The sequence below is a fragment of the Danio aesculapii genome, chromosome 22 (assembly GCF_903798145.1).
Source record: "Danio aesculapii chromosome 22, fDanAes4.1, whole genome shotgun sequence".
Classification (NCBI taxonomy): Eukaryota; Metazoa; Chordata; class Actinopteri; order Cypriniformes; family Danionidae; genus Danio; species Danio aesculapii.
Genome location: NC_079456.1, coordinates 18,848,910 through 18,876,411, shown reverse-complemented (window position 1 = coordinate 18,876,411; position 27,502 = coordinate 18,848,910). Strand labels below are relative to the sequence as shown.

Below are 27,502 nucleotides of genomic sequence, written 5' to 3'. Positions count from 1 at the left end.
CTGTTCTCTCTCTAAAAATAAACAAAGCTGTCATATGTGCAATTTTCTAATTTTTGTAGCCTGGGCCTACTTTTGTAAAGGGTACTGCCACGGTGATGGCTTTTGTACATAACTTTTTGTTCTGAGAAACGTTTAAAACAATAGATTTTTGTGGATTTTCCCAAAAGCAAAGTTTTTGGTTGACAAGAAGGACTGCATAAAGCTAAAAAAACTAAGCCTATAAAACACCAACAACTGCATAACTAAAACTAAATTCTAGAAGTTTAATTGAGAATTAATTCACTACAGTGTCATTAACAAAAAAAAAATAAGTTGAGATTATGCAAATATGTATACAAAAAGGCACTACTTTGCCATTTCAGGTTTGTTTCTACAGCACCTCTCCATTTGTCGTTGTGCATCTTGACCCTCCCAGTTTTATTTCTGTCCTTGAAGAAAAAGTAAAGACATTTACAGTTTCACCATGGGGACCAATCAAACGGTAGATGCGTTGCCAGTTTGACCAATAGAACTTCAGCTCTCATGCGGCCTCGACATGGCCCAATCAGAGCGAGCGACTGTTGCATACGTCATCAAAATACTCCTTCAGCTGTTCGAACACTCAAGTGTCACCACGAGAGCTTCTACATGGGACATAAACTCATTCATTAAACTCATCAAACGAATATGGTTTGTATATTCACTTATTATGCCTTGTAATGGACTTAGTAGATTTACTCTCTTAAATGACAGATATAAATAATAGTCGTTTGTATCTTTTGTTTTGAAATGTTAGCACAGTGATAGCTTGCAGACTGTTTTTTGTTAGACTGAAAGTATTTCAGTTTCACAACTTGTCTTAACGTTACTTGCACAGATGCTTGGGGCAATGCAACTGCAACGTTTCGGTTCTTTAGAGATCAACTATATATTTGTTGTGTGTGTTATATTGGATAGTTAGCAGTAGCACGTTAGCTAACAACCCATGCCTTCCTATGTCTTGGGGGTTTGCAATGCCAACACCTGCTCACTTTTGACAGCATGACTCTAGTGCTCATCTTGAGTGACTAGCACAGGCCCACGGCCACTGAGGTAAAGTTGGTTTTATATTGGCACATTTGTTCATTTCACGGTCCATTTATTGTTTACCAGTCTACTTTGAATATTCAGTCTGAATTAGCATGCAAGTATGACTCAAACAACATTAGCACTATTTATTTGACTGTGAACATGTTGTGCTTTGATAGTCATTTGGTGCTAATATGATTTCACTATTTAGAATTTGCAAATATTACATTTCAGAAATTATATTATTAAGGAGAATGTCTAAATGTCCGAGTATAAAACCAACTTTACCTAAATCCCACGGCCACAGTTTGGAAACATTAGCCAAGTGTTGTAAACAGATTACTAGAGTAAGTTCAAATATTTTGGTTTGTTTAAAATATGTTAAGCTCCTGTGGGTAGATATTTATTATCACAAAAGTAATTTTGACTAATTTAATAACCGTTTGTCACGGTTACTTTTAAATATTAAAACACGCTATTTTTTGCCGCGAGAATTAAAATTAATACACGTTAAATACCAGACTAGTGTAATAAAGTCTTACTAACCTTGTCATTTCAAACTATATTCAATTTTCAACTCCTGTCAGGTAAGTTAAGAAGACAAATTCACCTGAGACGCGCAAGCATAAAAGAAAAACATTGTTAACATTATATACACACATACGCATGTAACGTGTACGTCCGCCTAGAAGTAGTCCCACCGTTACCAGCATTATTTGAACATTTTACAAGTTTAAAATACATTATGAATGGAATAACTAAAGTAAGTGCTTTAACAAAAAATAAACCCACACTTTAACTTTGGAACTCTACAAAACACCTTACACCATAGATAATCACTGGATGAAGTAAATACAACTTTGGTTCATTTTAACTGCACATGGACAAAGCAGGGTGAAACGGTGATGCAGTGGTTAGCCTCACAGCATGATGGTCGCTGGTTCAAGTTCGGGCTGGGCCAGTTGGCATTTCTGTGTGGAGTTTGCATGTTCTCCCTGTGTTGACGTGGGTTTACTCCAGGGATCTCTGGTTTCCCCCACAAGTCCAAAGACATGCGCTATAGGTGAATTGAATAAACTAAATTGGCCGTAATGCATGAGTGTGTGTGAGAGAATATGGGTGTTTCCCAGTACTGGGTTGCACCTAAAAGGGCATTCGCTGGGTAAAACATATGCTGGATAAGTTGGCGGTTCATTCCGCAGTGGTGACCCCTCATGAATAAAGGGACTAAGCTGAAGGAAAATGAATAAATTAATGAAATTTACAAGGCAACATTGCTTTCTGTTCTAACATGCATTTTTATGTGTCACTTTTAAGGCTCTGATGGGAGTTCAGCTGGTGGTGAGCTTGTTGGCGGTCAGCATAATGCAAAGAATGGCCCCACATCTCTCCTTTGCACGCTGGCTCTTATGTAACGGCAGGTACACAGACACTCTGCCCCACTTGTAAACATAATTTTATCTCTAAATGTATATTAAACACGTGACTTTGTTGGATTTTTCCAGCCTTTTTAAGTTCAAACATCCATCTGAAGGCGAGTTGTGTGCTCTTGCAGGGAAGCAGATTCCTAAGACCAGCAAGCGAGACAGGTGTGAGCTTGAGTCAAGCAACTGTTGGTAGTTCCTTCTGTGGCATTCAGTAACTTATGCTTCACTACGTCTTGTTTTCAGGAGGCAAAATGGACATGGTGAATCCAAGCCACTCACAGTTCCAAAAGACATCGATCTTCACCTGGAGAGTACGCCGGTAAATGTCATGGATGCACTTGGTAGGTTTTTTATCAGTGTTTTTGTGCCAAAAAATCCAAATTTAATCAAGTGTATATCCTGAAATGCTTCACTTACTGTGCCCAACAGTTCTGCGGTTCTTTGTGGAGTACCAGTGGCTGATTGACTTTGCCGTATATGCCACAGGGATTTACCTCTTCACCGAAGGCTACTATAGTGTAGTTGATGCCAGCAAGGAAGTCAATATTGCTTCAATCTGGTGTGTGCTGACTGTTTTGTTTTGCCTGTATCCTTTAACATTGCAGTCCTTCGTGTTATCAGGCCACATAGTGGTTGACCAGAAAAAAGTGAAAAGCAGAGCCTTGAACACAAAATTGAAGAGGAAGCCAAATGTAACTGATAAAAATTGTAAAAACAAATGGTAACACTTTACAATAACAATACATGAATAATGATGTGTTAAAATGTAAACTAAACATTATAATGAATTAATGATGAGTTAAGGCACGCACTAATCATGAACTAACTTGAACTACAACATGAGTCACATGAGTGAATAACGGCTACCTTACCTACTTGTTAGTACATGTTGTTATTTAATGTATTAATTGACATTTAGGTTTAAGCTAAATGTGACCCACAGAAAATCATGAGCTGTTAATGTATAATTATGTCATGACTTTACTTGGAGGGGCACCATTACCATTAACTTAACTACTCATGAATTCCCGTGTTTAATCTGTTGATGATGACAGAATTTTTTTTATATTGTTATATAGAGTAAACGCACTAGACGGATGTGCATAAGGAGTTCATGAGTATTTAAGAATGGGTTAATGATAAAGTATCCCTCCAAGTAAAGTCATGACATAAACATACATTTGCATGTGTATATGAGTTCATGATGGTTAAATTAATTATTGGCATAAACTAATGTGGTAATTAATACATTAATTAACAAACAATCATGTATTAACAAGTAATTAAGGTAGCCGTTATTCACACATTAACCACAACATGAGTCACATGAGTTCAAGTTGATTAGCGCATACATTTAACTCATCATTAATTTATAATACAGTAATGTTTAGCTTACATATTAACGTGTCATTATTTATGTACTGTTATTGCAAAGTGTTACCTCAAAAATAAATCTAAACACTCCAAAAGGGAAGTTGAAAGATGAAGACGTATATATTTGACCAATATGTAATTGGTAAATAAGAGAGGGCCTAAGACAGAACCTTGAGGAACACCTGAAGTAATTTTTGTTGAACTAAGTTGGAAAGAGTTGAGGTAAATAACACATCAGCTCAAATAAATATGTGAACAGTCATATAGATGTTGTTTCTTATACTTAATTAGCATTTAATGAAGCTTAAGTAATAGAAACGCCCTGTTTTTGAGCTACCCAAGTAATTTAGATGTGACCTATCTCATCCAAACTAGAAAATAAGTTTGTGTTTTCAATAAGCTTGTCTTTATGTCCTTGACTGAAGTTTTCAGGAGGACTCTGTATCTCCTTATGAGCCACTACTTCCTCTCTGAGGAGGGTGGCGAGCGCTCTGTGTGTCTGGCTTTCGGCTTCTTATCTCTTCTTATTGCAATGCTGGTTCTTGTTGTGAGAGAAGACTACCTGGAGTTTGGCCTTGAGCCCGGTATGTGGTTATCTTTTTTTAGAAGTAAAAGGACATTTTTGCCACTTGTCACAGTGCTTTAATCTTTAATACCTTGTATTATTTCAGTGAAATTGTCCTTTATTCTGTTTTTTACAGGATTTACCAGTCTTTTTGACAATTTTGAGGTCTTTGCCAGAAAGCAAGGATATGAGTGGTCGTAAGTAATACATTATTAGTTAGACAAATTCAATCATTCATTCATTTTCTTTTCAGCTTAGTCCCATTATTAATCCGGGGTCGCCACAGCGGAATGAACCGCAAACTTATCCAGCACATGTTTTTACGCAGCGGATGCCCTTCCAGCCGCAACCCATCTCTGGGAAACATCCATACACACTCACTCACACTCATACACTACGAACAATTTAGCCTACCCAATTCACCTGTACCGCATGTCTTTGGACTGTGGGGGAAACCGGAGCACCCGGAGGAAACCCACGCGAACGCAGGGAGAACATGCAAACTCCACACAGAAACGCCAACTGACCCAGCCGAGGCTCGAACCAGCGACCTTCTTGTTGTGAGGCGACAGCACTACCTACTGCGCCACTGCGTCGCCTAGACAAATACAGTACTCCAAAATAAAATCAACTAATATTTTCTCATTTTAACAGAGTTCCTTTCACCAAACTGTCAGTGAAGTTGGGCCTGGCTATAATTTGTGCCTTCATTGGAGCTCTTCTTGCATTTCCTGGTCTGCGATTGGCCCAAACTCACCTGGATGCCGTGCAGATGAACGCAGATCGTCCAATAATTCAGTAGGGCAATTATATTCATAATTGTTGATTGATACTGAGAAAGATGTTATATAAATAATTTTGAAAAAAATTCTTTGAATTCAATTCTTTGAAATGAAGATTTCTTTCGTTTGCTGAAAACAAAACAATATATTTTGAAAAATGTAGATATTTTTCCCTTTCTATAGATGTCAATGCACACTGGTTTCCAACATTCTTCATAATATCATCAGAAAAAGATTTAATATTTTTGGCTGTGATATTTGTTTGTGATATTTGTGAAGTTTGTTAGAGTTAATTAAATATGACACTAAAACCGCCAGTCAGTGTGGCAAATCTTGATCATTGATTCATTAAATCATTAATTTACATGTTTTGTTCAAAATGACTGATTCATTTATTTAAAAATAAAGCAAGCTTCTGTCTTTATGATCTAAATGGGAATATTGCATTTACATTTATGATGATATTCAAAATATGATTTTACATTCCACAATCACCTGTTTTCCATTTTTTAGGATTCTATTGCACATGAGTTTTCTGTCACCACTGGTTATTATTGTAATGTGGATTAAACCTATTGCTCGAGACTTCCTAGGAAATGCACCGATGGGAAAGACCTCAGTTACTCTGTAAGTTTAGTCAATTAAAATGCATTCAAAGTTATTTATTATCTGATTTTTATTGTCTGGTTTTAAAGCTTTTGTTTAGAATTGTATTTTTAATTGATTCTTGATTGATGTGTTTGTATATTATTATTTATTGTACAATTTAAAATGAATTCTTATTTTCAAATATTTCTCTTGACTTTTTTTTTAAATGTTTGTCTATAAATATCATCTTTTCTCCCAGACTTTCCAGTTCTGCCTTCAGCTCAGTGCGTCTCTGGACAATTGTAGTGCTTTGTGTTTTGCGACTGCTGCTCACTCGTTACCATCTGCAGGCCTACCTTAACTTGGCACAAAAGTGGGTGGAGCAAATGAAGAAAGAGGCGGGGCGTATCGCTGCCATTGACATCCAGAGGAAGGTGAGCTGAAATGAGACATAAGATTGTTTTATTTTAAACAAACAGCTCATTGTCAAGTGCTAATGAATAATTCTGAACCTGTTTTGCAGGTGACACGAATTTTTTGCTACCTGACTGTAGTCACACTCCAGTACCTGATACCTATTTTGCTTGTGCTTTTCTCAACTTTGGCACTCAAATCTTTAGGTAGGTTACTATTTTTGTATTTTTTTATAATGTTTATTAATAGAATATGGTAATATTTCAGTCAAGTTTAAGATATTTTGCTGTGTATTTTTTATTATTATGTTTTATTTCAAGCTCAATTAGTTGTTTACTTTAGTTTACTTTAGTTGTTAGCTTTAGTTATTAGTAATTTACTTTAGTAGTTTACTTAAGTTGTTTAGTTGTTTACTCAAGTTGTTTAATTTAGTTGTTTATTTTAGAATTAGTTTACTTAAGTCGTTTACCCAGGTTGTTTAGTTGTTTACTCAAGTTGTTTATTTTAGTAGTTTATTTTAGGATTAGTTTACTTAAGTCGTTTACCCAAGTTGTTTAATTTAGTTTTTTACTCAAGCTCTTTACTTTTGTAGTTTACTCAAGTTGTTTACTTTAGTTGTTCACTCAAGTTTTTTACTTTAGTAGTTGACTCAAGTTGTTTATTTTAGTAGTTTATTTTAGAATTAGTTTACTTAAGTCGTTTACCCAAGTTGTTTAATTTAGTTGTTTACTTGTTTAGTTTAGTTGTTTACCCAAGTTGTTCACTTTAGTTGTTCACTCAAGTTTTTTACTTAAGTAGTTTACTCAAGTTGTTTACTCAAGTTGTTTAATTTAGTTGTTTATTTTAGAATTAGTTTACTTAAGTCGCTTACCCAAGTTGTTTAATTTAGTTTTTTACTTGTTTAGTTTAGTTGTTTACCCAAGTTGTTCACTTTATTTGTTCACTCAAGTTTTTTACTTTAGTAGTTTACTCAAGTTGTTTACTTAAGTTGTTTAGTCGTTTACCCAAGTTGTTCAATTTAGTTGTTTACTTGTTTAGTTTAGTTGTTTACCCAAGTTGTTCACTTTATTTGTTCACTCAAGTTTTTTTTCTTTAGTAGTTTACCCAAGTTGTTTACTTAAGTTGTTTACTTTAGTGGTGTACTTTAGTTGTTACAAGTTTCAGTTAATGAAATTGAGAATGTTCCTTAACAACAACCTAAAATAATATAGAACACTTTTTACTATTTGACTCAATTTTCAGTCAATTGAATTTCATTTTGATATTTGACATTTTTAATTTTAATTCAATCATTTTAATTAATTCTTTTATTTTAATAATTATGTACAATTGTTATTAATTTTCTAAATCTAGTTAAAATGTATATGTATTAATATATCCTTATATGTACATTACTATATATTTAACATTATATTTACTTTATTTTACCCTAGTAATTTAGTTTATTTTACCCTAATACATTTTTTTGTTTAATTGTGGTTTATTAAAGATTATATTTTTATTATTTTGATTATACATCATAATTTATTATTATTATTATTATTATTATTTAATTTAAATGAATGAACTATTTGTATTTTTGCAGATGAACAACATTTGATATAGTTAAAAACATATACATGTGTATATATATATATTTTTTATTTATTTATGTATTTGAATTTGAATTCCCTCAGGTGACTTCTCATGGGGCCTTGGAGCTGAGACTCCGGGTGTCACCCCTGCACCCATAATCCCCAGCAGCACTCCTCCACCCGTACCTGGCCCAGAAGACGATGAGGACATGGAAGACATGGAGGAGGACATCCAGGCCACCGTAGCCCATCTAACTGAACTCTTCTCTGCCTTACGCGCTCTCCTCACACCTATTTTCTTCAGGGGAATCTTTGCCTTTCTTACATGGTGGGTCGCCGCCTGTCAACTCATTAGCAGCCTGTTCGGGATTTACTTCCACCAGTATCTCATGCACAACTAAAAAAAAGAGAAAAAGTGCCAAGAAATGAAGCTTTGTGCGCTCAAATCAGTTCTTCATGGTACTGCAACACCAATATGAACAGTCATGCAAACACGCATCTGATGAAGGCTGGCTCTTCAGAACAAACGCTCATATAAGCCCAACGTATTTTAACGATACTTTGTTGAAGCTGGTTTGATACAATCAGAGATGCTAGTAAAGCGATGGTTTAGCTAAAAATGAAAATTTGCTGCTATTTTACTCATACAAGATATTTATTTCAGGAGAACTTTAACGGAGCAGTTCACCTAAAAATGAGAATTCTGTTATTAATTACTCACCCTCATGTCGTTTCAATTCCCCAGACTTTCGTTCAGCTTCAGACTACTAATTCAGATATTTTAGATGAAATCCTGGAGCTCTCTGCAACGGTCCTGAAATGTTTAGGAAAGTCCAGAAAAGGAACCAAAAGCATTGCCAAAACATTCCATGTGACTTTAGTGGTTCAACTGTAATTATACAAAGCTCTAAAGAACACTTTTGTGTAGCAACAAAACTATAAAAATTACTTTGTTTACCAATGTCTTTTACGTCAAGTCACGGTGCACTTTTAGTACAGGCAATACGAAGCTTACATGTTGTGCTGACAATACATCATACTGCCAGTAACATGACACACTATGAGCTGATGCAGGAGAGAATATATAGGCAAATATGGTAGTTTATATGTTTTTTGGGATCAGAATAGTGTTCTTGGAGCTTCGTATGATTACAGTTGGACCAACTGGAATGATCACATGGATTGTTTATATATCTCTACATCCCAGGACCATTTCTTTCAATGGAGGATGAGAGCGTTCTCGCATTGCTCTATGGATTAAAACGACATGAGGGTGAGCAATTAATGACTGAATTTTCATTTTCAGGTAAACTAACCTTTTAAATAAGATTTTAGCTGAAAATTTGGTTCTTGGGGGTCAATTGTTATTGGTATTTTGATAGTCAAAAAACATGTATAGGCAAAACAAAATGAAAATACTTGGTTCCACATGACACAATGATGTCTTGTGAAGCAAAACAATCACTCGGTGCAAGAAACTGAGCATTACTTAGAACATTATCATTTTTAATCCATAGCCTCTGCAAACAGTAGTATTACTCTTGTGTTGCCTGTTTGTGTTTTTTTGTACTCTCAAATTGCAATTAATCATTAACTTGCATTTTATGAATAAAAGGCCACTTTTTTTTTTTTTTTTTTAGCTTAAAATCTTCTTTAATGTTCTATTAAAAAAAGTATGGAGCCAGATCAGACTCAAAAAATAATACATTTACAAAATGAAACTCATACATCCACTTCACAATTGACATTTACAAAATCCAATTCCTTTAACTGTAAATTAAAAAATGCACAAATCCAATCCGTAAGTTCAAGACATGATTCAAAAATACGCAAATCTAATTCGTAAATTCGAAACACGATTCAAAAAAGTGCAAATCAAATCCATAAATTCAAAACACGATTTAAAAATACACAAATCCAATCCGTAAGTTCAAGACGTGATTCAAAAATACACAAATCTAATTCGTAAATTCAAAACACGATTCTTAAATACGCAAATCCAATCCGTAAATTTGAAACACTATTCAAAAATGGGCAAATCAAAGCCATAAATTCAAAACACGACTTAAAAATACACAAATTCAATACGCGAGTTCAAAACACTAGTCATAAAGGCACAAATCCAATCCGTAAATTCAATGTGTAAATTCAAAACACGATTAAAAAATATGCAAATCCAATCCATAAATTCCAAACGCAATTCAAAAATATGCAAATCCAATCCGTAAATTCAAAACACGATTAAAAAATGCGCAAATCTGATCTGTAAATTCAAAACACGATTCACATTTACTTGTGAATTTATGAATTGTGTGTTTACAAATCTGCAAATTGGATTTTGTAAGTGTGAATTGTGCTGTGCGCGTAGGAATTTTCATTTTGTGAATGTATTATTTTTTAAACTGATCTGGCTCCATAGAAAGTGAGTAAACCAACAGTCAATGTTATTTTTTTTGGTGAACTATTCCTTTAACTGTAAAGATAAGCTGTTTTCATTTATCAACAATTTTGTTAAACACCGTAAATGTGTGTTGAGCCAATTTTAATGCTTGTTACCTCAAAGTTTTCAGTCATATCCCATGCATCATTTCATTGAGATGCGATGCAATTCTATTCGTCGGGTAACTCAGGGATGTGGTCCGAAATAATAGTGTTTCTTTCACCAGCACAATATCACAAACCTGTAAAATGGTTTGGCGCTGTAGTTCATGGACTTGAATGGAATTTCTTTTTAAAGGCATAGTTCACCCAAAAATGAAAATGTAGTCATTTACTCACTCTAATGGTTCTTTTTTCTGTTGAAGACCAACTATATTTTGAAAAATGTTGGAAACCAGTAGCCATTGACTTCAATAGTAGGAATAAAATAGATTGTAATTCAGTGTCCAATAGAATGTTATGAACATTCTTCAAAATATCTTATTTTGTGTTCAACAGAAGAAACTCAAACAGGTTTGAACAAACTTTAGGATGAGTAAATCATGACGAATTTTCATTTTTGAGTGAACCGGCCCTTTAATTAGATTTTGTATTTTATTTTTTAACAGATTGTTATGGCGTGTTTTAAATACTGCGTTTGCTGTGGGAATAATGACATGGAACACAGTACTAATAATTTTGCCCATGTTTCATGAATGATCATCTGTGAGGTTTTTAATTCGTTTGCGCTGTTAGTCTTCAGTCACGTGATCAGAGGAAGGGATTAATATTGTTTGAGATGGTAGACTTAAATCAAACTAATGCTTTTATGTTAAAGCAGTTTATTTATTCATTTTTCTAATGTCAACTTTCATTTGATTTAAAACAATAAAGTGATCATTGAAAATTACACCTGAGACTGTTTTTCTATTATTGCTTTCAGTTTTTACTGATATTAAAAAGGATGCACACATAGTTATATTAAGAAACACCTAGATAGTTAGTCAAGCATATATTTTGTTTTTCAATAAGCATCTGAATCAGAATCAGAACCACTGTTTTTCTCCAATATCTGAAATACTATTGCAGTTTTAAGGGTAGAGTTTTTGTTGCTCTATTTTACATTTTCATTCAAAATTGCTCTTTTTATATACGTTTACCCTTAACATGTCTATATACTGCAGTTTTGATTATTTTATTTAGTTATTTTTGATTTAAAAAAAAATTCAATGGAATTTATATTATTTCAAGTAACAAAAATGCTTTTGCTTTCTTGACTAATAATGTTTGAATAAATGCAGACTGAATAAGTTAGCCAAATATTATTTTATTATATTTCATTTTCATCATATTTTAAATGGTTAAAAACATTTTGCTGACAAATTTGGGTAATAAATATTACTTTGAAAGAAAATTCTAATAATTAATGTCTCTAAAAACTGATCCTTAAACAAGATTTGTAATATTTCATATTACATATTCAAATGTTCATATATGTAATAATAATAATAATACATTTTATTTATAATGTGCTTTTCTCAGTCCCAAAGCACTAACAGAGATACAAGGCAAACAAAGCAGAACAATAAAAACAGTCAAAAAATAAAAAGACCACAATAAAACATGAACTATCAATACAATTGGATGATAAAATTAACAAAAATAATCAATCTAAGTTAAATGAAACGGTAAAAAGGTGAGTCTTAAGGAGTTTCTTAAAACTTTCCAGAGAAACAGCATTCCTGATGCTGGGGGGTAGGCCATTCCATAACTGAGGCGCACTGTACGAAAAAGCATGACCACCCATAGTCTTCAGTTTATATATATATTAAGAGCAAGGAAATTTTCATAGTATGTCTGATGATATTTTTTCTTCTTGAGAGTCTTATTTGTTTTATTTAGGCTAGAATAAAAGCAGTTACTTTTTTTTTAATTTTAAGGTCAAAATTATTAGCCATTTTAAGCTACATATATATTTTTTGATGGTCTACTGAACAAACCATTGTTATACAATAACTTGCCTAATTACGCTAACCTGCCTAGTTAACCTAATTAACCTAGTTAAGCCATTAAATGTCACTTTAAGCTGTATAGAAGTGTCTTGTAAAATATTTACTGTCATCATGGCAATGATAAAATAAATCAGTTATTAGAAATGAATTATTAAAACTATTATGTTTACAAATGTGTTGAAAAAAATCTGCTCTCCGTTAAACAGAAATTGAGGAAAAAACTTAGGGGGCTAATCACTATACTTCAACTGTATACTTGTATAAAAAATATAGATATAATTATATAAGTATATATACTTTTTAACAATAAACATATAAACCAATGCTGGTAAAATCCTCCATTGCTTTGCTCCAGTGTTGTGTGTCTGCTGATAAAATGTGACTTCCAGAGTCAGAATAACCGACGTCTCATTCAAAGGATCAGATGGTCACATGTATGACCAGCTTATCAGCTGGTATGTACAAGAGGAATACGAGTGGTCAAAGTTTAAAGTAAAATACACACAATAAAATGTCTAATTATGTGTTGATTTTAACCTGATATTTCTTCATTAAACATTTAAAAATGATACATCTAAAATAAAAATGTTAACCAAGAGCCAATATATCAGCCAATAGATAGAATTTTGATTTTTTTTTTCTGCATGATAGTACACACAAAATAACTTCAGAAAAGCTTGAACTGATCTCTGAATTTTATCATTAAACTATTCTTATATGGCTGTCATTCTTATATATAAATAAAATCTACTGCCTGAAAAAAAATTAAAAACAAAACATAAACAAAGCAACCAAATCAGTGAACATTACCCAATATAAAAAGACCATTCGATCATTTTCCTTCGACTTAGTCCCTTATTTATCAGGAGTCGCCACAGCGGAATGAACCGCCAACTATTCCAGCATATGTTTTACACAGCGGATGCCCTTCCAGCCACAACCCAGTACTGGGAAACACCCATACACACTTGACTTTTTACCAATTTACTTTTTTCAATGTAGTTCTCCTGTGTCTTTGGACAGTGGGGGAAACCGGAGCACAGTGGTTCATCCAGCTGAAATAATAAGTTATTAGCTTTAAGATACCGGTCTAATTTTGTTAATTTGTGATAACATTAAGAATAATATTTATTGGCTGATATTGATATGGCTGCCGATATATTGTATAGTGTGTAGTGGCGAGGGATTTGATGAGACACAAGATCTGAGTCTATGATAAAGAGCTAATAAAATGTTTATTTCTTGCTATTTATGTTTCAGATCATACATGCCACCATTATCTTAAGAAAGCCTTTCAGAAATGCACTGTGGTTTAAAACATGACATTTGTTACGTTCATTGTGAAAACATGCAGGATAAATGTATGTTAGAAGCAGTGATGTGATGTAATGGGTTACAAAGTACATTGAAAAAAATGATTCAAAGACGATTCCTTGGATTTACTAAGGGAAGTGGTTGTATTTATATGGGCTGAATTTACAAACAAATTAAGTTGAATATTACTAAATTTGAGTTTGTTTAAATTCAGACCATATATATTGTTTGCAACAGTTTTGCAGAGAGAATCTTTTTCAGTGTACGCTGTAAAAAATGTTTAGTTCCACACAATCGAGTTGTGTTGGGTTAACATGAAGGAATTAAGTTAAGTTACTGGTTTTTACTAATTTAAATGGATTGAACATAAAACAGTTAGGTTGTCATAGTGACATATCAAGAATTGTTGTTTCAGCTCATTATAAATAAGTAGTTTGAACAAGCAACAAAAATATGTTGAGTGTACGCAGTTACTGAAACTACTTTTTACAGAAAAAAGTAAAATACGGGATTACTGCTCATTTTTAGATCATTTAATAACAGTTAATTATAATGTACTTGTCTTAAATATTTGGAATACATTCAATAATTCTGTATAAATCAATTCAACGAAGCAGAGTAAAAGAAATTGAGATAAAAATGGCTTTTTTTTTACACAAAAATATTTTGCACAATAATTCACTTTTTTTCAACTAAAAACAGATTACATTTATCAACACCAGTGGTTACTTTTTTACAATATTGTGTTACTCCCTCAAAAAATAACAAGTTGTGTTACTTTTTATAAGTAATGTGTTACGTTCCTTTTGAGTTACCTTTTATAACCTGGTTGAGGCTTAATCTCCTTCAGAACTTGTTTTTCTTTTCTTTCTCATCTTTTAAGTGAGGAGCAGTTTATAACCTACACCTACATTTACCTTTAAAAATGATAGGATAATGTTATCTGAGAACTTCCTGACCTGAGAACTATGCCATATATACAGATTACTGAAAGATAAAAGCAATGTGTTGGCTACTTAAGTAAAATCACTGTCTATTGAGACAATCCCCTTTTTCTTTGCTTCAATACGTTCAAAATAATGAACACATTCTCTCATTGACTGCGTGATTCATTTTGACTATTTTCATTTTAATTCAACAATTAATTTTTTAAAAGCGAATTAAACTAAAATGTAACTCGCGTTTCATTTTCAAAAAAGGAACTCCAATTATTGCTTATTTTTGCGTTACTTAGAAATGTAATATTATTACGTAACCCCCAATACTTCTAGTGCGTTACCCCAACACTGCAGGGATGTGTAATGAGTTACAAAGTAAGCAGTTGCTGAAATTAAATTACATTCCTCAGAAAAAAGTAAGAGATTCCTGTTCATTTTTAGGTCATTTAATAACAGTTACTTATAATATACTTGACTTAAATATTTTAAATAAATTGAATAATTCTGTATAAATCAATTCCGTAAAGCAGAGTTTTTTTTTTATTTTTTAGAAAGATTAGCAATAATAATTCTGTTTATTCCATCAAAAAAACAATTATCAAGATCATTGCACATGCTTAAGAATTACTGCTCCGAGTCAGAAATGAGTTTATGACAATGTATGAAACATATCTTTCTGTGTCTGTATATTCTGTTTTCTAGCTAAAAATGTTACGTTTGTTAGTAAAATCATGCTAAATTATTATTATTTTTTTCACAAAGCAAAATTTTAATATTTAAGAAAGTTTAATCTATTGGGATTCTTTTGTCTATGCTATAAGACTTTTAGTAGTATTCAGTCCATAATTAAACTCCTTACAGATTATTTAAAATGTTTCAGACATACAAGTAGACAAGTCATTTAAATACAATTTTAATTATGTAATTAGTATTAGATTACTTTTTTGAAGTACAAAAGCTGAAAAACATGACTCTTACAAAAAATTAACCGTGCCTTTATTACACTGAAAAAATTGATTCAAAGATGATTCCTTGGATTTACTCAAGTTTTTACTTTAAGTGGTTGTAAACAATTTATTTGAGCTGAATTTAAACAAACAAATTAAGTTGAACATTATTACATTTAATTTGTTTGTTTAAATTCAACACAAATAAATTGTTTGCAACAGTTTTGCATGCAACACTTTTTTTCAGTGTATGGTAAAAATGAAGTAAACTTGTTTTGTTTATTTGTTGGATTGATTGCCATTTGTATAACTACAGTTTTGCTACAAACACCACGGTCAACACCACCAAAAAAAAATCATAAATTCATGTAGAGTGCACAACATATATGAGTACACCCCTCACAAATCTCTCATTCAAATGAATATTTTTTCATAGGAAGCTTTACAATATTACATTTGTGCATATACATTAGCTTAAATTAGCTAAATCTGGAGCTAATCTAGCAAAATAACTTATGATAACGGTGCAAAATGAGAACACCTAAATTGATATGTTAGGGCAGGGGTCGGCAACCCAAATTGTTGAAAGAGCCATATTGGACCAAAAAAACAAAAAAACAAATATGTCTGGAGCCGCAAAAAATTAAGACTTATATAAGCCTTTTATTAAAGGCAACACGTGCTTTATATATCTACATTAACCTACTATCAAAATGACTAAGTTGGCTACAAATACATAATGAGCCTTCATGATTAAAAGTTTATTTTCCCTGCAGCGCATCCTGTAGTGAATGACGCACCACCTGACTACTCTGTTGTGCGATGCCGCCTCAAGTTTAACTTCAATAGGGGAAAACACTAAATAAAAACATTTAAAAACAAGCAAAATTCAAGAGAAACAAAAAATGCACAAAATTTAGTAGAACATTTTGTAGCTTGAACCCCCCCCCAATATTTCACATGAATTAAAATGTATTATCTTTTGGTTTCTAAAGATGTTCTGTGACTAAAATATTATTTTAATGAATGTATCTGTTTAATAAATCAATTTTGTTTAAATGCACCGAAATATATGATCTTTATTCACTGAGACATGGATAAAGGTATTCATTTTCAAAATGGGGTGTACTCAATTATGTGGAGCACTGTATGTCCCAAAATACAGCATCTTTCATTTGAATTCCTGGTGTGTATTATTACCAAAGGAACATTTGAGTCATGGCTAATATTCGTTAATCAGATGGTGTATTTGTGTCTATATCCTCTGTCTCGCCAACGGCTCGCTGCTGTCCCAATAACGTCTCATCTTGAATCTCAGACGGATAATTTTTTTCCCACGTCGGGCTGGCTGATGACACGTCTGGAGGCCGTGTCTGGCTTAATGAAGTGGAGGGTGACGGGGTTGACATATCTATATAATCACATTAATTATGTGCATCTGTCAGGAGGCCCTGGCTGTTGCTATAGGGACTGGACCGAGAACCATCCAGACGTGCCCCTCAGACTCGCACCATCAGCCCCCAGAGACCTGCCCAGACGTGACCTCTGTGGCCCTCTGTTCAGCCGCGGTTGGACCACGTGAGCTGACGAGCTGGAGAAGATGGGTAATTCCAGCCAATTTTCTGTTTTTTAATGGCTCGGGGGGTTCAGGATGGTGTGGACGGGTGTCTGAGAAATGGGATTTGAATATAAGTGTGTGCAGACACGGCGGAAGTGATTGCAGGATGATTTTATTGGAGATTGTGTTCAGTATTGTAAATGGTGACAAGAGCTAACATCTTTGATTATCAGAAACTCTTTGAGTCACAATTCACGTTATTAATCAATCTGTTAGAGAATGTGTAACTTTTAAGTTATTTAAGTATAGTTTTAAGAAATGGCTTCTTAATAATCAACATTGACTACGTTTACATGGACGTCAGTAATCAAATTATTTGCCTTAATCTGAATACGACAATAATAAGTATGATATAAATAATAATGAGTTGCTTTTTGAATGCTCCTTTCATGATCCTGTTTCACATGTTATAGCACATTATTCGATAAACGTCATTGCATCACCGCGCTATCAACATTTCTTCCGGACTGTCATGTAATTCCGGCTGTTGCATTTTTAATTTGTCGACTTCAACTGCAGTTTGGCACTTTCACTTTCATTCGGGAACATTTCATGCATGCCCTCCATGACAAACGAGATATTGGATGCGAATATGAACTGTCGGGAGGCAGGTGTCTGTGGTCATTTACTGACTCGATAGGTGCATAGAATACCAAATAAACATTAGACGTCTGACGGATGTGCAGATTATGTCTATATTGCGTCTGCCGGTCCAAGACCAATTCTGCACGTCTACACGACTTCAATTTCGATGTCTGAAGGCCGGCTCACACTGCGATTTTTTTATAATCTTGAACGATTGTAGCATGTCAGACTGCACGAACATGGCTCCCATGTCACACAGTAAGATCTCAGCTGTCATAAAGTCAGACTAAACGAAAATGAAGAAGCGTCAAACACGAAAGAAAACGCCCCCGGAGTTTGACGTCATCCACCCGTGACACTTTCACTATCCCGCGTTCTGAAATGATTCCTCACAGCAAAGGTAAACAATCTGTAACGGCAATTATGTACAAAGCGTGTCTCAATAATAAAACCAGGTAGAAAAAAACAGTTTTGACATTTCCCCGCGCTCATTCGAATTGTCACATGAATCATGTCATTAAATTCGGAGCTCCTATTGGTTCTTGGATTGACGCTCATCGCAGCTGTTGTCACAATGCAGGAAAATGTCTGAAATCTTCTGAAACCATAGGGGTGTCAATATTAATTGTTTCTCTGCGATGTAGATGTGAACAATTCGGTTATGGTTCAGTAATAGATCATTACCGGTTATTACTTACCGACGTCATTTATCTCATATGTGCCGTGTCGCGGTAGCTTAATATGGCGAGGAGGCGACCGCGAATAATTAAACACTGCAACTACTTAAAAACACAGAAACTCTGCACAATTCACTGTGTGTGTTTGCTGGACAATCTTTCACTGACACTGAAGTTACAGCAGAAGCCCCTTTTTCACTGCGACTGAGAAAATGAAAGTAAACATCATTTCTCTCTCTTTCACTGTGGCCCTTTGATCTGCTAGCGTGACATTTCCTCACCTCTCGGCTGTTTTAGCGATACTTGTGGATTCAGACACGAGCGCGTGTCTGCAGAGCGGGTTTTCTCCTCCGCATCTATCATGGATCAGCTGTGATCGCTGCTGCCATTTACCAGTGTCACTTATCAGTGAACAGCGCCAGAGCATTAGAGCCAATCGCAGCCCTTTCTGTTGAGCGCGTGACCAATCAGAGGGATGTAAGAACTCGCTTGACAGGGCTTATAAAGCGAGTGGGATATATACATTTGTTTATTTCCTATAAATCGCTCATGTTGTTCTGTGCATGCACTTGAGTTTTTAAAGGTACAGTTCTGACTGTTTGTATTAAAGGAAAAAATTGTTTTATAAATAATAAATAAAATATAAATATATTTATACATTTTTCTTGTACTGTGAAGTAAAATATAAAATTGTGTATGGAAAGCATCGTCAATGCACCGTGATGCACCGAGATATCGAATTGAACCGAATCGAAGGCATGATAATCATAACCCAACCGTGAGACTGTAGGTTCACACCTCTACAAACTAACGATCAAAAATCACTGATTTTAGCATAGCATTTCAGGAATTTTTTAGGATTTCCCAAATTTGTCTCAGACGACTGAAATCTCACATTGTGAGCAGGGCTTTACCAAGACCCCATTTGGACGTCAATATGCATTTCAACATTTGAACATCAAGAATAGGTCACTTTTTGGATGTCTGAAGGCCGGCTCACACTGTGCGTTTTTTTTTTAATAATCCTGAATGATTGTAGCATGTCAGACTGCACGAACATGGCTCCCATGTCACACTATAAGATCTCAGCTGTCATAAAAGTCAGACTAAACGAAAATGAAGAAGCGTCAAACACGAAAGAAAACGCCCCTGGAGTTGGGCGTCATCCACCCGTTCACTATCCCACGTTGTGAAATGATTCCTCACAGCAAAAGGAGCAAAAATGAAGCAAATTTGAAAGTAAAATAAATCATGTTTTATGGCTTTTCTGAAGAGAGTCTAACAGTTTTCAGGTACAGAAATTGAATAATCAAATGTAAAATAACACTGGATCATCTTTATCAAATAAGTAATTTAATAAAACTGATCCTTATTAAACTTCTTTATGCACAACAAAAATTTCTTGCGATGTGAATATTGCGAATGCACACATTGCGATATCGATGCTCAAACGATATATTGGGCAGCCCTAATCAGTTTTGTATATAGCGACAAGAGGGATCCGACAAGACATAAGATTTGATTTTATGTTAAAGAGTTTCAGCATTGTGGAGTCATGTTTATTTCTAGCTGTTTAAGTGTCAAACTATTCAGGGCCGATGTATCTTTCAGAATTATGCAAAAAAATGCTTTGCTATAATCCCTGATACCACATGTACATCGCAGAGATGTCTATTTGATGTTTGTTTACATTTGTTTTTAAAGTATCTGTAAAACGTCTATTAGATGTCTACAGTCAGATGTTGAATAGATGTTTAAAATGTGTCTTTAAAATGTTTAAAAATTACAATAATCATAAAACAGACCTTTCAAAGACGTTTATCAGATCTTTGTACACAGCAGATGTATTAGAGATCAAATGCTCTTTATTTGTCAAACTACTCAGGTCTACAGCCTTTCAGAAACGTAATGGGATGATCAAATGACAGGTTACGTTTCCTGCCATGTTTAATTTGAAAATAAGGCTACATGTGAGAACAAAATGTAACATTAAACGCAAGAAATTTGATAGATAAATGCACTTTTGGTTTATAAATGTTTATATGTTTATGTCTGTGATTATAATCAATATTGTATACAGCAACAAGAGGTATCCGACAAGACATAAGATTTGATTTTATGTTAAAGAGCTTCAGGATTGTGGAGATGATGTTTATTTCTGGCTATTTATATATCAAATTATTCAGGCCCAGTGTAAGTTTCAAAATTGAGCATTTTGAGAAAATCCCTGTTACCACATTTGCAACACAGAGACGTCCATTTGATGTTTGTTTACATGGGACAGATTTATTTTTTATAGCGTTTGCTGATCTGTAAAACGTCTATTAGATGTCTAGAGTCAGATGTTAAATATATGTTTAGAATGTGTCTTTAAAATGTTTAAGATTTAGAATAATCATAAAACAGACCTGTCAAAGACGTTTATCAGATCTTTGTACACAGCAGATGTTTTACAGATCAAATGCTCATTTTCTGTCAAACTAATCAGGGCTAAAGCATGTCTTTTAATGTCATGCTAAAACAAAAGCCTTTTAAGAAATGCACTACGACGATAATATGACAGTTTACAGTACATTTCCTTCAATGTTTAATTTGAAAATGGGGCTGCATGTCCTCACAATTTATTTTTACATTATATGTAAGAAATTGCCGGTACATTCCACTGTGGCAACCCCTGATAAATAAGGGAGTAAGCCAAAGTAAAATGAATGAATGAATGAATGTAAGAGATATTAGATAGATAAGTTTCATTTGGTCATTTAAATATCAACATATTTCCCAATTAGCTTCATATTGTATTAAATGTGCTGTTAATTTGAAAGAGTCTAAAGCAGGGGTCGGGAACCTTTTTTCAGCAATTTTTTGAAGCAATTTCTGAATTTTTTTTGGCAAATGCGTTTTTTAAAGAGCCATCGAGGATATACAAGCATCACATGAGCAAGTCCATGTATTAAGAAAGGATAATTTATAGATTTTTTTTTCTTTTCGCCATCAACACTCATGAATGTTGTTGAAAGGTTACCTTAAAAATGTAAGTTGCATACCCTTATTGGTGTCCGATTCAAGATAATCCACAGTGCTGCACATGCGCATTGGTTGAAATGTCCTTTTATTCTTATTCTTATTAATTTTGCTGTAAAAATATACAATAAAAAGGTAATTTTTTAAAATTGTTTTTTCAATAGGAAACTGATTTTTTTTGGCAGTTTAATTTTTTTATTGAAGGGAGACTACATATGGCTAGAGAGCCACATATTTTTGGTCAAAGAGCCACATGTGGCTCCTGAGCCATAGGTTCCCTACCCCTGGTCTAAAGGTTAGATATACTGTAAGTTAAAAGTGTGTACTTTCCTTCATGAAAATTATTCATGGTTTTACTACACTGTAAAAAAAAATCCATAACTTTGCGGTTTATTTCCGGCAGCTAGGGTGCCGTGGGAAAAAAACGCAAAATAACAGCCGTTAAATTACAGAAATTTACTGCAAAATAACAGAGGTTGAATTGCAGAAATTTACCAGAAGTTTAAATTTAAGTAAATTTCTGTCATTTCATGTCCGTTATTTTAAAGTAAATCTATAGTCTATAGTTTCTGTAGTTTTTTCCCGGCACCCCAGCTGCCGGAAATAAACCAGAAAATTATGGATTTTTTTACAGTGTACATATAAAACCAAGAGGAGAACAGTCTTTTTCTGTAGTTACACAATAGTAGAAAGAAAAATAGCCTAGAGAAAATGGGTAATTGCTGCCAATTTTCAGTTTTTTAATGGCTCATGGGGATACAGGATGGTGTGGACGGATGTCTGACAAATGAGATCTGAATATAAGTCTGTGTAGACACAGCGGAAGTGTTTACGTGGTGATTATAATCAGCATTGTAGTGACAAAAGGATCGAACTAGACTTGATTTTATGTTAAAGTGCTTCAGCATTGCAAAGAGGATGTTTCTTTAGTGCCACTACTGTGTCAAACTATTCAGGCCCAATGTATCTTAAAAAATATGGCCATAAAAAGCTTTTCAAAAATGTACTGTGATAATCTCTGACACCCCACTTACATCACAGAGACGTCTATTTGATGTTTGTATACATCGGACAGATTTATTTTTAGAGAGCTTGCTAATATGCAATATGTCTATTAGATGTCTACAGTCAGATGTCAAATAGACGTTTAGAATGTGTCTTTAAGATGCTTATGATTTAGAAACAAACTTTTCAAAGACGTGTATCAGATCTTTGTGCACAGCAGATGTTTTACAGATCAAATGTTCTTTAAAATACATAGTGCAGACATGTGTACGCTATATCTATATTTTATAAATGCACATTAGGTAATTTAAGTATTAATGTTTTTAAATGGTTTCATATTGTATTAATATGTACACCTTTTATCAGAAAGATAAATGTACAGTAAGTTTAAACCATTACCTTTCCTGACAAAAAAAGTGTCTATTTTTAACAGTGTGGTGTGGACGGGTGTCTGAGAAATGGAATTTAATTAAGTGTGTGTGGCACAGTGAGAGTGTTTGTATGGTATTGTATATAGTGACAAGAAGATCTGACAAGACATGACATCTTTGAATGTGAATAAATCAGATGTTCTGATAAAACGTCATTCAGCTTCTACATTGTGGCGATGATGTGTCTGCATTTCTTGCTATTTATGTGTCAGACTATTCAGGTCTACCGTGTCTTTTAACATTATGTTAAAAGGCCATTAGTAAATGTACTGTGGGGATCGTTTGATGTTTTTTTTTTTTTCGATTTCCCACATTTCATTAAAAACTAGTTCTAAAGGGTTGTTTATTTCATGCTGTTTCTCTCCATAATTCAGGCCTGAAGTGCCATTTAACGTTATGCTAAAATTGTTTATTTCAAAAATGAGGCAGATACATAAATATTAAAAGTATGAAAGTTGATAGATAAATAGATCATGTATACATCAATGCCCTTGCCAATTGACACTCAAATCACACTTTACAATAACGTTCCATTATAGTTATGCTAGTATTAGCATGTACGAACATGAAATAACCAATTCTTATTCTTGCCATTTCCAGCTTGGTCTTAGCTGGTCAGGCTGGAAAATGACCAGCTAAAACCAGCTTGACCAGCCTAGCCAGGCTGGGAGCCCAGCCAAAACCAGCTATGTCCAGCTTAAACCAGGGTGGTCAAGCTGGTTTTAGCTGGATTTAGCTGGTCACTTCCAGTCTGACCAGCTAAGACCAGGCTGAAAATGGCAGGAAACCAGCCTGGAGGGCCAAAACCCCTCTAAAACCAGGCTGGTCGACCAGCTAAAACCAGCCAACCAGCCTAGGCTGGTTTAAGCTGGATTTTTCAGCAGGGCTATTAATTTCAGAATTTACTTTTTATAGTCAAACTATAGTACGAAAATAAATATTATTATCTTAAGAGGTTCAAGATGTTGTCTAAATGTGTCTGAGAAATAGGGCTTAAATATAAGTGTGTAGACACTGCAAAGGTGATTGTAATCAGTATTGTATACAGTGACGAGGGATCTGACAAAAAAAAATAATAATAAGATCTGAATGAAAATCTGATTCTGTAATAAAAGCTCCAGTATTGTGGAGAGAGTGTTTACCTCCTGCTATTTATGTGTCAAACTATCAGGCCAACCATATATTTCAGCGTTATACTAAAAAAAGCCAATCAGTAAAAAGCTAATCAGAAGTCGGCTAGGTGTTTATGAAATGTCAGTTTTAACATTTCCCGCCATGTTCAATTCGAAAATGAGGCTGTATATGCATAAACGCGTTTTCAGTTATGCTATCTTTTTTGTCTTTAAGTCAACGTAAAATATTATACTTGTACAAATTGTTTTGATAAATTTGTTTTGCCTCATAGAAACAACACTTGTTCTCAGTTGAAAACGTGGAAAACGACACAGATTCATTTAGTTTTAAGTTGAATTAAGCCTAACTTTACCTGTACCATGGCACAACAGCACTGAATCTCCAATAGCATATTGTTGGCTCGGTCCAGCTTCAACATAATACCATGCCTTTACGTTAGGCCTGAATTAAAACGGAAGTGGTCGATTTTTTTTAAACTCACCAGAATAATTGGCTAAATCGTATCATTTATCCAGGAAAGATACATATACTACAGTTTAAAGCTGTAATTTTGGTGTGATGTTGCATTGTAAATGGGTTTTAAAACCGTAGCAGTTTTATATTTAAAGGCGTTATTTAAATAACTGAAAGTTCGCGAGGCCCTCTAGTGGCACAAGTGCCCGGTTTGGTTTGAACCACAGGGATCGATCGTTCACCAAAAATAATAATAAAATAATTTGGCATTATAATTTTGGCATTATTTGGCCTATACTTACTCTTTACTTTTTCCAAAACTGTTTTGAGTTCTACTGAACACATTTTGAAGAATGCTGGAAACTATAAAGGATATTCCATAGAATTTATCCCTTGTTTCCAGAATTATTATATATTTTATGTTCAACAAAAGAAACTCATAAAGGTTTGGAAAATGATTTGCGTGATTTTAAATGTATAGTAATAATAATAATGTATTTACTCACCCTCAAGGGGTAATAAACCTTTATGATTTAGGGACATTCTACCAGAAACATGCATTATTTGTCCTTGAAATGAAAACAAATACAGTGAATAAAAAGTATTTCATTTCTAAAACTGACTGACTGTTGATTTCTGCGAGTTGTTTTGTAAAGGAATATTTGGTTATTCATTTGGTTCTCAGATTTTTTTTTTCTTTATTAAAAACACTTTACAAACCCTGTCATTGTCCTTGTCCTCAGCCAAGTTGAACCTACAGCTTAATAGTTTTAGTATGATAAAAAGTCTTATTAGAAGAAAAGACTTCAGAAGTAGCAAGTTTAAGTTGTCATAATTCATATCAATTGATTCGAAACATGAAATTATGAATAAATTCTACAAATAAATACTATTTTACAATTGTCCCCTTGTTTCTGTCAGTCCTGTCACATTTGCATTAAATTTAACATAAGATGTGTGCAATACGTTTAAGGCTATGACTCGGAAGTGACAGTGATCAATGATGCTGCCATTGAATTCTTGTTATTGCATGAGTTATTTTTATTTATTCATTTAATTATAATTTATTTTTTTTTTTTTTGAGGACGACGAGCTTAAATCAGACCTTGTCACTTTTTTAATAAGTGAAAATGTACACTTCTGGTAGAATGTCCCTTTTCTTTCTTTTTTTAAACAGAAAATAAGATATTTTGCAAGCTGAAAACCTGAAAATATTGACTTTTTATATTCTTTAGAAGTCAATGTTTACAGGTTTCCACAAAAACATCTTTTAAAAAATAGTTTTTACAAAAATATTTTAATTAAAAAACAAAAACTCTAATACTATAATTAATAGAACGTTTGGCAGATGATGCCCTTTATACCAGCATACCTGAATGAATGTATAACACACTACTCAAAACATACAAACGCACTTCTTTAATTAGTTATCATTAAACAAAGATTTGGCTACAGGGTGTCACGCCAACAATCATTCAGATGCCTTACATTTTCTAATGTCGCCATCTTGTGGACACTGTAACACACTTCAACTGACAAAATACTTGAGGACCGACTAACTCAAGCGTAAGTAAAAACACAAGCATGGAAAATAAAATATTGTATAGGTAATACGAGAAATAATGGCGATACATTTTGCGTATAATAAAAACAACATTGGTTTCAAAGTAGAAAAGCAGTCCATCCTGAGTGAAAATCATCATTTACATGAAAATCATTTATGACCAATCATTTACACTCTTTGGGGGAAAAGAAAATCACGCGTTAACCAAATGAGCTTTGATATTTGAATGCCAGAATAGCTGAATTTTGAAAGTAAAATACATAATGCATGTTTCTTGTTAAAACATTAAAGAGATTCTATCTATCTCCAAAATAAACTTCTACTCGTCCTTTACTCATCAACCACAGGTGGTTCGGTTGAACACAAAAACACACGTATTTCGAAATATTCTGGGATCCAGTAGCCATTGATTTCCATTTTATTCTTATACTATGGAAGTCAATGTCCACCAGTGTTCAACATTCTTAAAAATATCTTCTTTTGTGTTCAACAGAAAAAAGAAACCAGTAAATGATGAGTAAATGTTCACTTTTGTGTAAACTACCCGTGTAAAAGAGGTGATTATCTTATCCAGCCGTTACTGATATCCTGCTGCTTGGGGTTGGGGCTGCTCTTGGTCTCAGCCGGGTCTCTGTTTGGGCCCTGCTGCTGAGCGGAGAAGCTGGTCTTCTGCGCCTCGTCTCTCTGCAGATCTGCATATTCATCTGACGGGGGGCAGCTGCTGGATTTGGGCTCTGCTATTGGTGAGTGCTGCATCATGTGATGGCTGGGGGGCGTGGGGGAGATCATGTGGACGGGAGAGGTGCGCTCTGATTTGATGCTTAGGTTGAGGGAGGGGTGCGACGGGGAGGAGGGGGAGGAGCTCTGGGACGGGTATGAGCAGCTTCCTCCTGATGCCATCCTGTGGACAGTGATGATATGTTGAGCATCAGACATAACTACTGTATATTTAAGATTATTTAAATAATCTGATATATTATGAAATTTGATGGAAATTAAATAAAACATTTTCATAGATACAGTTTATAAATTGATAAATTACAAATATAGTGCATATAAGTGACTGTCTGTCTGTCTGTCTGTCTGTCTATCTGTCTGTCATTATGTCTGTCTGTCTGTTTGTCTGTCTGTCTGTCTATCTATCTGTCTGTTTTTCTGTCTGTCTGTCTGTCTGTCTGTCTGTCTGTCTGTCTGTCTGTCTGTCTGTCTGTCTGTCTGTCTGTCTGTCTATCTATCTATCTATCTATCTATCTATCTATCTATCAATCTATCTATCTATCTGTCTGTCTGTCTGTCTGTCTGTCTGTCTATCTATCTATCTATCTATCCAATAATTCATACAATTAACTTGGAGCTTATGAATATATTAATATGATATCATATAATATTATATTATCTAATTATAATATTGTTATTTTTAATTATAGGATTTTATTATATAATTATTATATTATATTAGAATATTATTACTTATAAACTCATTCTAATATGACTAAGGACAAAAATAAAATATAAAAAACTCTCTAATAAAAACTCTGTATAAATGATTTTTATTAATATGTTGTCAATATATAGTTCATACATTTGCAACATTAAATGAAAAAATAAATAAAT

At 33.8% G+C, this 27,502-nt stretch overlaps 2 protein-coding genes across 3 annotated transcripts in view; one reads left to right on the top strand and one right to left on the bottom strand.

The window, feature by feature from the left end:
- The first annotated feature begins 582 nt into the window (after positions 1–582).
- On the top strand, positions 583–11,099 carry tmem161a (transmembrane protein 161A). Its single transcript, XM_056447959.1, has 12 exons — positions 583–669; positions 2,365–2,468; positions 2,553–2,636; positions 2,718–2,815; positions 2,904–3,060; positions 4,281–4,432; positions 4,550–4,610; positions 5,068–5,211; positions 5,709–5,822; positions 6,043–6,217; positions 6,307–6,403; positions 7,874–11,099. Exons 1-12 carry the CDS (start codon positions 667–669, stop codon positions 8,170–8,172), a joined length of 1,488 nt encoding a protein of 495 aa, XP_056303934.1. The 5' UTR covers positions 583–666; the 3' UTR covers positions 8,173–11,099.
- A 14,629-nt stretch (positions 11,100–25,728) lies between these two features.
- Positions 25,729–27,502, bottom strand: part of mef2b (myocyte enhancer factor 2b) — a 32,168-nt gene continuing 30,394 nt past the window's right edge. For both annotated transcript variants that reach the window (XM_056448418.1, XM_056448419.1), the window contains exon 9: positions 25,729–26,789. In XM_056448418.1, the coding sequence (XP_056304393.1) occupies positions 26,450–26,789 (340 nt within the window). In that variant the 3' untranslated portion in view covers positions 25,729–26,449. The remainder of the gene's footprint in view (positions 26,790–27,502) is intronic.